This window comes from Theropithecus gelada, chromosome 18 (assembly GCF_003255815.1).
Source record: "Theropithecus gelada isolate Dixy chromosome 18, Tgel_1.0, whole genome shotgun sequence".
Classification (NCBI taxonomy): Eukaryota; Metazoa; Chordata; class Mammalia; order Primates; family Cercopithecidae; genus Theropithecus; species Theropithecus gelada.
The window spans coordinates 18,209,762-18,225,076 of NC_037686.1; the positions used below are offsets into that span (position 1 = coordinate 18,209,762).

The 15,315-nt window shown below is 37.0% G+C and overlaps 1 protein-coding gene across 3 annotated transcripts in view; it reads left to right on the forward strand.

Moving 5' to 3' along the window:
- Window positions 1-15,315, forward strand: part of PSMA8 (proteasome subunit alpha 8) — a 67,023-nt gene that overhangs the window by 9,522 nt on the left and 42,186 nt on the right. The window contains exons 2-3 of one of the 3 annotated variants that reach the window (XM_025365385.1): window positions 5,080-5,206; window positions 12,637-12,761. In XM_025365385.1, the coding sequence (XP_025221170.1) occupies window positions 5,080-5,206; window positions 12,637-12,761 (252 nt within the window). Of the gene's footprint in view, window positions 1-5,079; window positions 5,207-12,618; window positions 12,762-15,315 lie in introns of all 3 variants that reach the window. The other 2 variants (XM_025365384.1, XM_025365386.1) reach the window with 2 other exon arrangements.

A 15,315-nucleotide genomic window follows, 5' to 3' on the forward strand; every position in this document is an offset into this window, starting at 1 on the left:
AGTTGGTTTTTTGAAAAGATCAACAAAATTGACAGACCACTAGCAAGACTAATAAAGAAGAAAAGAGAGAAGAATCAAATCGACGCAATTAAAAATGAAAAAGGGGATATCACCACCGACCCCACAGAAATACAAACTACCATCAGAGAATACTATAAACACCTCTACGCAAATAAACTGGAAAATCTAGAAGAAATGGATAATTTCCTGGACACTTACACTCTTCCAAGACTAAACCAGGAAGAAGTTGAATCCCTGAATAGACCAATAGCAGGCTCTGAAATTGAGGCAACAATTAATAGCCTACCAACCAAAAAAAGTCCAGGACCAGATGGATTCACAGCTGAATTCTACCAGAGGTACAAGGAGGAGTTGGTACCATTCCTTCTGAAACTATTCCAATCAATAGAAAAAGAGGGAATCCTCCCTAACTCATTTTATGAGGCCAACATCATCCTGATACCAAAGCCTGGCAGAGATACAACAAAAAAAGAGAATTTTAGACCAATATCCCTGATGAACATCGATGCAAAAATCCTCAATAAAATACTGGCAAACCGGATTCAGCAACACATCAAAAAGCTTATCCACCATGATCAAGTGGGCTTCATCCCTGGGATGCAAGGCTGGTTCAACATTCGCAAATCAATAAACATAATCCAGCATATAAACAGAACCAAAGACAAGAACCACATGATTATTTCAATAGATGCAGAAAAGGCTTTTGACAAAATTCAACAGCCCTTCATGCTAAAAACGCTCAATAAATTCGGTATTGATGGAACGTACCTCAAAATAATAAGAGCTATTTATGACAAACCCACAGCCAATATCATACTGAATGGGAAAAAACTGGAAAAATTCCCTTTGAAAACTGGCACAAGACAGGGATGCCCTCTCTCACCGCTCCTATTCAACATAGTGTTGGAAGTTCTGGCTAGGGCAATCAGGCAAGAGAAAGAAATCAAGGGTATTCAGTTAGGAAAAGAAGAAGTCAAATTGTCCCTCTTTGCAGATGACATGATTGTATATTTAGAAAACCCCATTGTCTCAGCCCAAAATCTCCTTAAGCTGATAAGCAACTTCAGCAAAGTCTCAGGATACAAAATTAATGTGCAAAAATCACAAGCATTCTTATACACTAGTAACAGACAAACAGAGAGCCAAATCATGAATGAACTTCCATTCACAATTGCTTCAAAGAGAATCAAATACCTAGGAATCCAACTTACAAGGGATGTAAAGGACCTCTTCAAGGAGAACTACAAACCACTGCTCAGTGAAATAAAAGAGGACACAAACAAATGGAAGAACATACCATGCTCATGGATAGGAAGAATCAATATCGTGAAAATGGCCATACTGCCCAAGGTAATTTATAGATTCAATGCCATCCCCATCAAGCTACCAATGAGTTTCTTCACAGAATTGGAAAAAACTGCTTTAAAGTTCATATGGAACCAAAAAAGAGCCCGCATCTCCAAGACAATCCTAAGTCAAAAGAACAAAGCTGGAGGCATCACGCTACCTGACTTCAAACTATACTACAAGGCTACAGTAACCAAAACAGCATGGTACTGGTACCAAAACAGAGATATAGACCAATGGAACAGAACAGAGTCCTCAGAAATAATACCACACATCTACAGCCATCTGATCTTTGACAAACCTGAGAGAAACAAGAAATGGGGAAAGGATTCCCTATTTAATAAATGGTGCTGGGAAAATTGGCTAGCCATAAGTAGAAAGCTGAAACTGGATCCTTTCCTTACTCCTTATACGAAAATTAATTCAAGATGGATTAGAGACTTAAATGTTAGACCTAATACCATAAAAATCCTAGAGGAAAATCTAGGTAGTACCATTCAGGACATAGGCATGGGCAAAGACTTCATGTCTAAAACACCAAAAGCAACGGCAGCAAAAGCCAAAATTGACAAATGGGATCTCATTAAACTAAAGAGCTTCTGCACAGCAAAAGAAACTACCATCAGAGTGAACAGGCAACCTACAGAATGGGAGAAAATTTTTGCAATCTACTCATCTGACAAAGGGCTAATATCCAGAACCTACAAAGAACTCCAACAAATTTACAAGAAAAAAACAAACAACCCCATCAAAAAGTGGGCAAAGGATATGAATAGACATTTCTCAAAAGAAGACATTCATACAGCCAACAAACACATGAAAAAATGCTCATCATCACTGGCCATCAGAGAAATGCAAATCAAAACCACAATGAGATACCATCTCACACCAGTTAGAATGGCGATCATTCAAAAGTCAGGAAACAACAGGTGCTGGAGAGGATGTGGAGAAATAGGAACACTTTTACACTGTTGGTGGGATTGTAAACTAGTTCAACCATTATGGAAAACAGTATGGCGATTCCTCAAGGATCTAGAACTAGATGTACCATATGACCCAGCCATCCCATTACTGGGTATATACCCAAAGGATTATAAATTATGCTGCTATAAAGACACATGCACACGTATGTTTATTGCAGCACTATTCACAATAGCAAAGACTTGGAATCAACCCAAATGTCCATCAGTGACAGATTGGATTAAGAAAATGTGGCACATATACACCATGGAATACTATGCAGCCATAAAAAAGGATGAGTTTGTGTCCTTTGTAGGGACATGGATGCAGCTGGAATCCATCATTCTTAGCAAACTATCACAAGAACAGAAAACCAAACACCGCATGTTCTCACTCATAGGTGGGAACTGAACAATGAGATCACTTGGACTCGGGAAGGGGAACATCACACACCGGGGCCTATCATGGGGAGGGGGGCGGGGGGAGGGATTGCATTGGGAGTTATACCTGATGTAAATGACGAGTTGATGGGTGCAGCACACCAACAAGGCACAAGTATACATATGTAACAAACCTGCACGTTATGCACATGTACCCTACAACTTACAGTATAATAATAATAAATAAATTTAAAAAAAAAATAAATAAATAAATAAAAAAAAATAAAAAAATAAAAAAAAAAAAAAAAAAAAGAATAGAGGCTTTCTTTATCAGTAATGAGTAATGTCGGGTAAGGACATTTGGTCTTTCTCTTGGCTGCTTGTGGCCCCTGTCTTAACTTAGATTATTTGGGCAGCTAAAACAAAAGACAATAGGCAGCATACTTTATAAACAACAGACATTTATTTCTCACAGTTCTAAAGACTGGGAAATCCAAGATCAAGGCTGATTCAGTGTCTGGAGAGTACCCATTTCGTAGTTCATAGTTAGAACTTTCTTGCTGTGTCCTCACATGGTGGAAAGGGCAAACAAGCTCTCTGGGGCCTCTTTAATAAGGGCACGAATCCCAGTCCACTGTCGTGATCTAATCACCTCCCAAAGGCCCTACCTCCTGATAGCATCACCTTAGGGGTTAGGATTTCAACATATGAATTTGGGGGGAATATAAACATTCAGACTATAGCAACTCAATCCCTATCCCTCCAAATTGTGAAATACCTGGGAAAACTTTTACAGAATTTTATCTATTTAACTTTCTTTACTACCATTAATACTACCAGCACTGGTACTGCCGCCTTTATAAAGAATCCACATGGATTCCCGGCATCTTCTTTCATTTTGCTTAATTTTGCACTATATAGCGGATTCTCAAATAACATTGTTTTGTTCAACATTCTTTTGTTATAACATCGATGAGAAAAAAAAATGGATTCCCACCGAAGGCCACTCTATATGGAGTTTGTTAGTTTTCCCCATGTCTGCATGGGTTTTCTCCATGTACTCCAATTTCCTCCAACATCCCAAAGATGTGTGTGTTAGGTTAATTGATGTGTCTAAATTGTCCCGGTCTGAGTGAGTGTGTGTATGAGCACAGCCTATGATGGAATGGCATCCTGTCTGTGGTTGGTTCCTGCCTTGTACCCTGAACTGCTGCGATAGGCTGCAGCCACCTGTGATCCTGAACTTGGATAAGCAGATTGGAAAATGAATGAATGAATACAAATTATTATAAAATAAAAATTTATAAAGTATATAATAATCATACAGATGCACAACAGTAAACAATGAGGTATGAAAGCACTTAGTGAGCTTGTCATAGACCTTATTGTTTGTTTTTAAACTGAATGGTGGTAGGAGATGCTCCTTAAAATTTTTGCTTTGCAAACGTTTATTCTTTGATTTAACCCACCACCACTGTGACCGCTGTCACTCATGGATTCACCAAAAATTGGATAAATTATTATCACACTTTTTTTTTTTTTTTTGAGCTTGAGTCTCACTCTGTTGCCCAGGCTGGAGTGCAGTGGTGCAATCTCTGCTCACTGCAAGCTCTGCTTCCTGGGTTCAAGCAATTGTTCTGCCTCAGCTTCCCGAGTTGCTGGGACTACAGGCACCTGCTGCCATACCCGGCTAATTTTTGTATTTTTAATAAAGACAGGGTTTCACCATGTTGGCCAGGCTGGTCTCAAACTCTAGACCTCAAGTCATACCCCTGCCTCAGCCTCCCAAAGTGCTAGGATTATAGGTGTGAGCCACTGCACCCAACCTTGTCATATTTGTTTTTATTAGTGTTTCTTAAATGTATATACAGCTCACAGTTATTTCAGTGTTTAATATTAGAGGTGTTTTAGGTCTTTGTTTAGAAGTTTGGTGATGTTTTTGTGACCAGAAATATTTCATATGAATCTAACTCCTGTTTATATTAATTAGGCTGTGATAAAATTGGTTTCATTATACATCATTTCCTTATAGTTGCAATTTTCAAGAACCTGTCAATGACATTAAGTGAGGACTTACTGTATTTAGATAGCGCTTTTTCAGGTGTGTTGTATGAGATTAGGACACTCATAATTTCAGCATTGGTGGTTTTTCCTTTGCAATTTCTAACTATTTGTCTTCTTTGGTTTGAGTCTGGGGAATGTATCTCCAGTAAGCCTGTACCTATGCAGCTGTTTTCTAGAAGGTTACTTTTCTTGTTTTTATTGAATACTTAAGGAGAAGTCATTTCCCCTAAGTCATATGTTAGAATAACTTGGTTTTATATTTAAAACTGACATCTGAATATATATATGTATTTTAATGACTTGACAGGTCGGAATTCGAGGTACCAACATAGTTGTTCTTGGGGTAGAAAAAAAATCTGTTGCGAAGCTTCAAGATGAAAGAACTGTGAGGAAAATTTGTGCCCTTGATGACCATGTCTGCATGGCTTTTGCAGGTACTTATGGACCTACAATATGATGCATAGTGTCTTACTGTAGTAGGGCAACACAGTTAACCTCAGTGCTGCAGTTGTGCTGTATTTATAAAACATGTGGAGCTGTTCTACAAACAATATATCTATGTTTTAAAGCAAATACTAACTTTGTAAACCAGGATTTTTGATAAAGTACAAATGTTAAAAGATATATATTACTTTACTTCAAAATTTAGGTAGCTATTTTCTTTTCAAAACTTTTTATTTTGAAATAATTACAGATTTAGAAGAAGCTACCCAAAACATAGAAAGGCACCTTTACACAGTTTCCCTAAATGGTAACATCTTTAAAAACAGCAAATTGAGATTTGGTGAGAGTGTATTCAGATTTTGCCAGTTTTACATGCATTCACTTCCATGTTCATGTACATGTGTGCAGTTTTTTTGTATTTGTTTTTGTTTTTGAGGCAGAGTTTCACTCTAATTGCCCAGGCTGGAGTGCAATGGCATGATCTCGGCTCACTGCAACCTCCACCTCCCTTGTTCAAGTGATTTTCCTGCCTTAGCCTCCCGAGTAGCTGGGATTACAGGTATGCATCACCACACCCCGCTAATTTTGTATTTTTAGTGGAGATGGGATTCCTCCAAGTTGGTCAGGCAGGTCTCGAACTCCCAACCTCAGGTGATCCACCTGCCACAGTCTCCCAAAGTGCTGAGATTACAGGCGTGAGCCACCACGCCCGGCCTATGTGTGCAGTTTTATTACAGTAACCACATATATAGATTCATGTAGTCATCACCACAGTCAAGATACATAACTCTTCAATCACCACAAGGCTACCTCATGCTATTTCTTCTCACCATCTCTACTTTCTGGAAACTACTATCTATTCTGTATCTCTATAATTTTGTCATTTTGAGAATGTTATATGGATAAAGTCATATAATATATAACCCTTTCAGATTAATCTTTTTTATTCAGCATAATTCCCTTACAGTTCATGCAAGTTGTTGCATATATCCATTCCTTTTTATTACTGAGTAGTATTCCATGGAATAAAGGCACCAGTGGGTTTGTTAACTCTTCTATTGAGGGAATTTGAGTTATTTCCAATTTTTGACTATTATAAATAAAGCCTCTATGATATTTGTGTACACATTTTTGAGTGAGAGTAGGATTTCATTTCTCTGGGACAAATTCCTAAGAGTATAGTTTCTGGATTATATGATAATCCATGCTTAGTCTTATGAAACACTGCCAGTCCAGAGTGGTTATATTATTTTATATTCCAACTAGCAATATATGAGTGATTCATTTGCTCTGTGTTATCAGCATTTCATATTGTTGCTTTTCTTCATTTTTTTATATTCTTATACATGTGTAGTGATATCTAACTGTAAGTTTAATTTTTATTTCCCTCATGGCTAATAATTTTGAACTCACTTTTATGTGCTTATTTGCCTCTATACAGCAAATAAGACATGCCTCATATATATATATATATATTTTTTTTTTTTTTGCTCATTTTCTAATTGGGTTTTTTTTAACTGTAATTTTATGTTGAAGTTTAACAACCTCATTCAAGCCATGCATGATGGTGCACATCTGTAATTGCACCTACTCAGGAGGTCAAGGCAGGAGAATTACTTGAGCTTAGAAGTTTGAGTTCAGCCTGGGCAACAGAGCAAGATAATCTCTCTTTAAAAATAAATAAATAAATAAAAACTTCATTCAGAAAAACAAAAATGCCTTTATTGTACTGTCTTTAAAAAGGAGTTATCTTTTCACAAAACAAGTCTTAATAAATATAAAAACACTGAAGCATCCAGGCATGGTGACTCACGCCTATAATCTCAAGATTTTGGAAGGCTGAGGCAGGCAGATCATTTGAGCCCAAAAGTTCGAGCTAGTCTGAGCAACATAGTGAAACCTCATCTCTAAAAAATACAAAAATTAGCTGGGCGTGGTGGCGTGTGCCTATAGTCCCAGCTATTTTGGAGACTGAGCTGGGAAGATCCATTGAACCCAGCAGATTGAGGCTGCAGTGAGCTGTGATCACACCACTGTATTCCAGTCCAGGCAACAGAGTGAGACCCTATGTATTAGTCCATTCTTGCATTGCTATAAAGAAACACCTGAAAAACAACAACAACAAAAAAGAAATACCTGAGACTGGGTAACTTATAAAGAAAAGATATTTAATTGACTCACAGTTCTGCAGGCTGTACAGGAAGCATAGCAGCTTCTGCTTCTGGGGAGGCCTCAGGAAGCTTTCGTTTTTTTTCTTGGTTTTTTTTTGAGATGGAGTCTCGCTCTGTTGCCCAGGCTGGAGTGCAGTGGCCGGATCTCGGCTCACTGCAAGCTCCGCCTCCCGGGTTCACGCCATTCTCCTGCCTCAGCCTCCCGAGTAGCTGGGACTACAGGCGCCCGCCACCTCGCCCGGCTAGTTTTTTGTATTTTTTAGTAGAGACGAGGTTTCACCGTGTTAGCCAGGATGGTCTCGATCTCCTGACCTCGTGATCCACCCGTCTCGGCCTCCCAAAGTACTGGGATTACAGGCTTGAGCCACCGTGCCCGGCAGGAAACTTTCAATCATGGTAGATGGCAAAGTGGGAGTGAGACATCTCACATGGCCAGAGCAGGAAGAAGAGAGAGAGAAGGGAGAGGTGCCAAATACTTGTAAATGACCAGATCTCGTTAGAACTCTATCACAAGAACAGCATTGGGGGATAGTGCTAAGCTAGTCATCATGAGAAACCACCCCCATGAGACAATCACCTTACACCAGGCCCCATCTCCAACACTGGGGATTACAGTTGAACATGAGATTTGGGTGGGTACAGAGATCTAAACCATATCACTCTGTCTCAAAAAAAAAAAAAAGATTGAAACCATACAGAGTATTTTTTCTGATCGAAATGGAATGGAACTAGAAATTAATAACAGAAGGAAGACTTGAAAATCCATAAACAAGTGGAAGTTAAGCAATATTTTCCTAAATCACCCATGGGGCAGTAAAAAAAAATCACAAGGGAAATTAACAGATATCTTGAGAGAAAGGCAAATAAAAGCACAACATATCAAAACTTGGGGAATGTATTGAATGTAGTGCTAACAGAAAAATTTATAGCCATAAACACTTACATTAAAAAAGAAAGATCTCAATTCAACAGCCTGCCTTTATACCTTAAAACTAGGAAAATAAGAATAAACTAAGTTTAAAGCTAGTAGAAAGAAGTAATAAATCCCTGATGACTCCTTCCCATAGATTGTATATCATATTGTCTGTTAGCATGTAGTGTTTTCAGTTACTTTCTACTGTTATAAAATACTGTGGTAATAAATTTGAGAAAAAGAAGTATAAAGACCAGAACATAGATAAATAACAGAATAGAAAAACAAAAGAAAAAAATAACAAAACCAAGAGTTTGTTCTTTGAAAAGATAAACAAAACTGATAACTCTTTAGCTAGACTATCTAAGAAAAAAAGAGAGAAGACTCAAGTAAAATGAGAAATGAAGAAGGGGACATTAGTGCCAGTTTTACAGTTTTAATTCTTAAAAACAATTTTAAGAGAGTACTGTGAACAATTGTACATGGACAGAACTCCTTGAAACACACAAATTACCTTGCTCAATAAGATATATTAATAGAAAATCTGAGCAGACACAATAAGACATTGAATCACTTATCAAAAACCTCCCAACAAAGAAAAGTCTGGGATCTGATGACTTCACCAGTGAATTCTACCAAACATTTTAATGAAGAATTAATAGCAGTCCTTCTCAAACTCTTCCAAAAAATTAAGAAGTAAACACTTCCAAGTTTATTCTATGAGGTCAATATTAACATGATGCCAAAGCCAAAGACATTACAAGAAAAGAAAACTGTAGACAAATATCCCTTATGAGCAGTGAGCAAAAATCCTCAACAAACTACTAGCAAACCAAATTCAGAACAATAAAATAATATATCATGATCAATTTGGATCTATTCCTGGAGTGCAAGGATGGTTCAACATATGAAGATCAATCAATGTAATATACCACATTAGCAGAAAGAAAGAAAAAAACTATATAATTATATCAACAACATAGAAAATGCATTTGACAAAATTTAACATTCTTTCTTAGTAATGGTGCCCAACAAACTAGAAATAAAAGGAAGTCACCACAATGTAATTCAGGCTATCTATGTAAAAAATTCACAGCTGACATCATACTCAGTTGTGAAATATTGAAAGCTTTCCTTCTAGAAACAGAAAGAAGATAAGGATACCCACTTTTACCACTGCTATTCAACATAGTAATGAAAGTCTTAGAGCAGTTAGGAAAGAAAAATAAATAAAGGTATCCAAATTAGGAAGGAAGAAAAATCATCTCTATTCACAGAAGGCATGATCTTATATAGAAAACTAAAGATTCCACCAAAAATGTTGCAAATAATAAAGAAATTGAGCAAATTTGTAGGACACAAAATCAACACCCCAGAGTAATTTCTTTCTTTTTCTTTTTAATTTGAGATAGGGTATCACTCTGTCACCCAGCCTGAAGCACAGTGGCATCATCATAGCTCACTGCAGCCTTGAACTCCTGGGCTCAAGCAACCCTCCCACCTCAGCTTCCTGAATAGTTGGGACTGCAGGTGTGTGCCATTCCACCTGACAATTTTTTAATTTTTATTTTTGTAGAGGCAGGATCTCACTATGTTGCCCAGGCTGGTCTCAAACTCTTGGCTTCAAGTGATCCTCCCAGCTCAGCCTCCCAAAGTGTTACAATAAAGGTGGGAGTCACCACACCAAGCCCAAATCATTTCTATGTACTGACAATGAACTGTCAGGAAAGGAAATTTTTTTAAAATTCCATTTACAATAGTATCAAAAAGAATAAAATACTTATTGGGAATGAATTTAAGGAGGTAAAAGATTTGTACTCTGAAAAATGCAAAACATTGCTGAAAGAAATTGAAAAAGACACAAATGGAAAGATATCCCCCATTAATGGATTGGAAGATTCAGGATTATTAACATGTCAATACTATCCAAAGCAGTTTAGATTCAATGTCATCCCTAACAAGATTCCAATAATTTTTTTAAATAAAAAAGAATTATAACATTCATATGGAATGACAAAACAATTTTGAAAGAGAAGAGCAAACTTGGAGGTCTCACATGTCTTATTTTTGAAACCTACTACAAAGATACAGCAGACAAAACAGTTTCATGACTGGCTTAATGAAAGACATGTAACTAATGGAATTGAATAAGAGAGCGTAGTAATAAATCCTTGCATATATGATACAGTCAAATGACTTTTATCAAGGATGCCAAGACTGCTCAGTGGGGGAAAAGACAATCTTTCAAACAAATGGTACAGGGGAAACTGAGTATTCGCATAAAAAGAATGAAGTAGGACCCTGCCTAACATCACATACAAAAATTAACTCAAAATGAATGGAAGACCCAAACATAAGGGCTAAAACTATAAAGCATAGTGGGAAAGCTTCGTGAGATTAGATTTGGAAATGATTTCTTGAATATGACACTAAAAGTACAGGTGAAAAAACAAGTCGGACTACAAAAAAATTATTTCCTGTACCATGTGGAACTCCACTTAGTAGCAGAAATTTTACATTATGATTGTATCCTCCATATAAAATTGTGGTACAGGTTGAACATACCCAATTGGAAAATCCAAAATGTTCCAAAATCTGAAAATTTTTGAGCACCAACATGAGGCCCAAAGGAAATGCTCATTGGAGCCTTTTGGATTTTTGACTTTCAGATTAGGGATGCCCAACCAGTAAGTATAACGCAAATATTCCAAAACTTAGAAAAACATCTGAAACACTTCTGATCCCAAGCATTTTCAGATGAGGGATGAGGGATACTCAACCTGTACATATTTAAGAGCACTAGACTGAATACTCATTTTTTTCTGTAGACTGTTCATTTTTAAGCAAAGTGAAATTATAATTTTAAATGTAAATTTTAATTTGATTCCTTTTTTTTTTTTTCAGAGACAGGGTTTCACTTTGTCACCCCCAGTGGGAGTACAGTGGCATGATCATAGCTCACTGCAGCTTTAAACTCCTGGGCTCAAGCAATCCCCCTGCCTCAGCCTCCCAAGTAGCTAGGACTACAGGCATGTTCCAGCATGTCCTGCTAGCTTTTTGATTTTTTTGTAGAAATGGGTCTCTCTGCATTGCACAGGCTAGTCTCAAACACCTGGCCTCAAGCAAGTCTCCTGACTCATTAAATGTAAATTTTAATTGTAATTTGTTAAGATAGAATTTGTTCTCTGCTAGCCAATTAATAATAATCTTGCTACTTATTAAAAACAGATATACTCATAACTATGTTGCTCATATACTTTGACAAATTTATCACGATTTTTTCCTTGAATCAATTATATTACTACTTTCCTAAGTATATTACTTTTGTTTCCTCAGGCTTGGATGATTTACATTGTAAAGGGGAAATACATATTCTGTTTGATCATATTTCAAATTGAGTGATGTTTTCATCCATAGGAAAGACTAAATCAGTGTCTTGCCATTTCTTTCTCATCGATAACATTTGCAAAGAGAAAAAGAGAATCAGTTTCTCTTCATTTAACTAAGTATCTGATTACAATTTCTACCCAACCTATGAGTGATGGTTAAGAGTAGCCTATTCATATTAACTATCTTCAGAGACTGAAGATTCTTCCGGGTTTGTAGAAACAGGATTAGAAATGGTGTGGAAGGGAAACAAGAATTTGTGACAGCAAAAGACCGGTGATTTTGTTAGAAATGACTACGCTTCCAAGATTTTGTGAATGCACTTTCTCGGCAGTTTAGTTAGTATTAAGAGAGTAGGGAAAGAAACAAAATGGACGTGGAAAAGTCAGATGCTGAAGTTTAATACAAATGTTTGCAACCATTGCATCAGTTAAAGTTCATGGTCAGTTTGTTACTCTTTTGATAAAAACTCTTTGTCTCCTTACAGAAGTGTTGAGAATTAATCACATGATAGTTTGGTATTGCAAGAGCAAGGTCAAGTGTTTTCTATTTTAACATTCTTCATTTTCAAACTCTTGGTTTTAGACAAAACACTGAGAAGTGACATGTCACAGTTGTGTTAATGGAGTTTGAATTCAGGGAATATATATTTGATAATTAAGTAATATTCTTGTTTTCATAAAAGAAATCAAGTTTACCATTAGTGTATAAACTAGTATTCTTTAAGACATCTTATATAAAAAACAAATAAGAATGGATCAACTTAAATCTTGAAATAAATCAGAATGTAGTACACATGACACTTTATCTTACAAATATTTTTAAATGAGCATGTATTGAGAAAAGGATAAGAAAGATTTCACTGTGGCTAAAATCCATTTGACAAGGAAAAATGTATTGTAAAAAATATGTTTCTGTAGTTTTTGTGAAGTTTTGACAATTTTTATAGGACTTACTGCTGATGCTAGAGTGGTAATAAACAGAGCCCGTGTGGAGTGCCAGAGCCATAAGCTTACAGTTGAGGACCCAGTCACTGTAGAATATATAACTCGCTTCATAGCAACTTTAAAGCAGGTAAGCTAATATTCTAACATACTTTGTCAAGCTTTCTCCTTTTTCATCATTATAAGTCCTGTCATAGAAGTACTATAGTTATTCCAACCACGTGGTCTATTAAATCTATTAAATTTCTTATTTCTCACAATTACTTTATATTCATATTTTTATTCCAGTAAAATGGATTGATTTAATCACTAGAAATCTTGATCAGTATTAATTCTGGGAATTATATTCAAATTTAAAAAAAACAGTCTGATCTTTTAAGGAGATTTCTATACTTCTGGAGATTAATACAAAGTGTTCTTTAAAGTTTTCCAGAGAAGTGCCCTTTTTCTTTCTTTTCTTTCTTTTTTTTTTTTTTTGAGACAGGGTCTCACTTTGTTGCCCAGGCTGGAGTGCCGTGGTGTGATCTTGGCCCACTGCAGCCTCGACCTTCTGGGCTTAAGCAATCCTCCCACCTCAGCCTCCTGAGTAGCTGGGACCATAGGCATATGCCACCATGCCCAGCTATTTTTTGTAGTTTTTGTACAGATGGGGTTTTGCTATATTGCCTGGATTGGTCTTGAATTCCTGAGCTCAAGCAGTCCACCCACCTTGACCTCCCAAAGTGCTGGGATTATAAGTACAAGCCACAGTGTCTGGCTTCACTTACAACTTTACTGTGGTTTGAATGTGTCCCCAAAAAAGTTTGGGTTAGAAACTTAATCCCTGATGTTACAATGTTGAGAGGTGGGGACTAATGGGAGGAGTTTAGGGTTTCACCGTCATAAATGGATTCATACCAATTATAAAAGAGCTTAAGGCTGCAAGTTCAATCTCTCGCTCTCTCTCTCATCTCTCTTGCCCTTTCACCTTCTGTGATGGGATGACGTGGCATGGCATGAAAGCCCTGGCTAGATGTAGCCTTGTCAGTCTTGGACTACTCAACTTCCAGAACTGTAAGAAGCAAATGTCTATTCTTTATGAATTACCTAGTCTCAGGTGTTCTGGAATGCAGCACAAAATGGACTAAAGCAAAACCTAAGCATAACTGATCAGATATGATTTCTCCTCAATCCATGCATAAATACACAGCTTAACAGTAAGTATAATCATGATGTCTACACCTGTTTTCTTACTAATTTTAAATATATTTTATATATGAAACATTGTCTTTTTAGTTATTATTCTAACTATGTAATACTGTTTCTAGTTGCTATGTCATAATTTAGTTACATTGTTCCTGGTTTCTTTCATTTTTCTTCTCTCTCTTCTCTCTCTGCTACTGTAATGATAATACTCTTTCCCACAGCTTTTGTTTTTATTTTTGGAATTATGTTGTTAAATTTATTTTTAGGTATAAGATTACTAGATTAAAAATTGTAATTGGGCCGGGCGCGGTGGCTCAAGCCTGTAATCCCAGCACTTTGGGAGGCCGAGACGGGCGGATCACAAGGTCAGGAGATCGAGACCATCCTGGCTAACACGGTGAAACCCCGTCTCTACTAAAAAATACAAAAAACTAGCCGGGCGAGGTGGCAGGCGCCTGTAGTCCCAGCTACTCGGGAGGCTGAGGCAGGAGAATGGCATAAACCCGGGAGGCGGAGCTTGCAGTGAGCTGAGATCTGGCCACTGCACTCCAGCCTGGGTGACAGATCGAGACTCCGTCTCAAAAAAAAAAAAAAAAAATTGTAATTGGTTTTAAGATTTGTTTTATATGTGGCTAAATTGCTTCTTATGAAGATTGAAACTATTTTTATTGTGCAGCTAGCAATGCATAAATGTACCCTTGAAGAATCGTGAACATTAGATTTTTCATTGTTCTTTTATTTTGCAAATAAGTATCACATAGTACTCTAACAGTTGTTTTAATTTGTGTCTTATAATTAGTGATGAGGTTAAACTTTTTTCCCACCTGTTGGTTTGCTGATTTCATTTCTCCTTTTGTAAGCTATCTTTTGATATGTACTCAAGTGGTTAAAAGTATGCCTTCAGGAGCCAGAATTTTGGAGTTTACATCCTGGATTTGCTACTTTTTAGTTAATGCCTTGGGCAAACTATTTTCCTACTTTACCTTTAATTTTTTTTTGTTGGTAAAATGAGCATTACAATAATATGAACTTTGTTAACTTGTATTATGGAGTAAATGATTTAAGACATTTTAGGTATTTAGAACACTTCTTGGCATGAGTTTTACCATTTTTATTTTATTTTATTTTATTTTTATTTTTATTTTTTGAGACAAATGCCTGCTCTGTCGCCCAGGCTGGGCTGCAGTGGCCTGATTTCGGCTCCCTGCAACCTCTGCCTCCCAGGTTCAAGCAATGCTCATACCTCAGCCTCCTGCGTAGCTGGGATTACTGACACATGCTACCACAACTGTCTAACTTTTGTTTTTTTTGTAGAGACAGGGTTTCACATGTTGGCCAGGCTGGTCTCGAACTCCTGAGCTCAAGTGATCTGCCCGCCTCAGCCTCCCAAAGTCCTGGGATTACATGCGTGAGCTACAGCGCCCAGCCAAATTTTACCGTTTGTTTTTATAGAGATTTTTAATAAACTCATTATGTATCCTATATATGTAAGTTTTAAC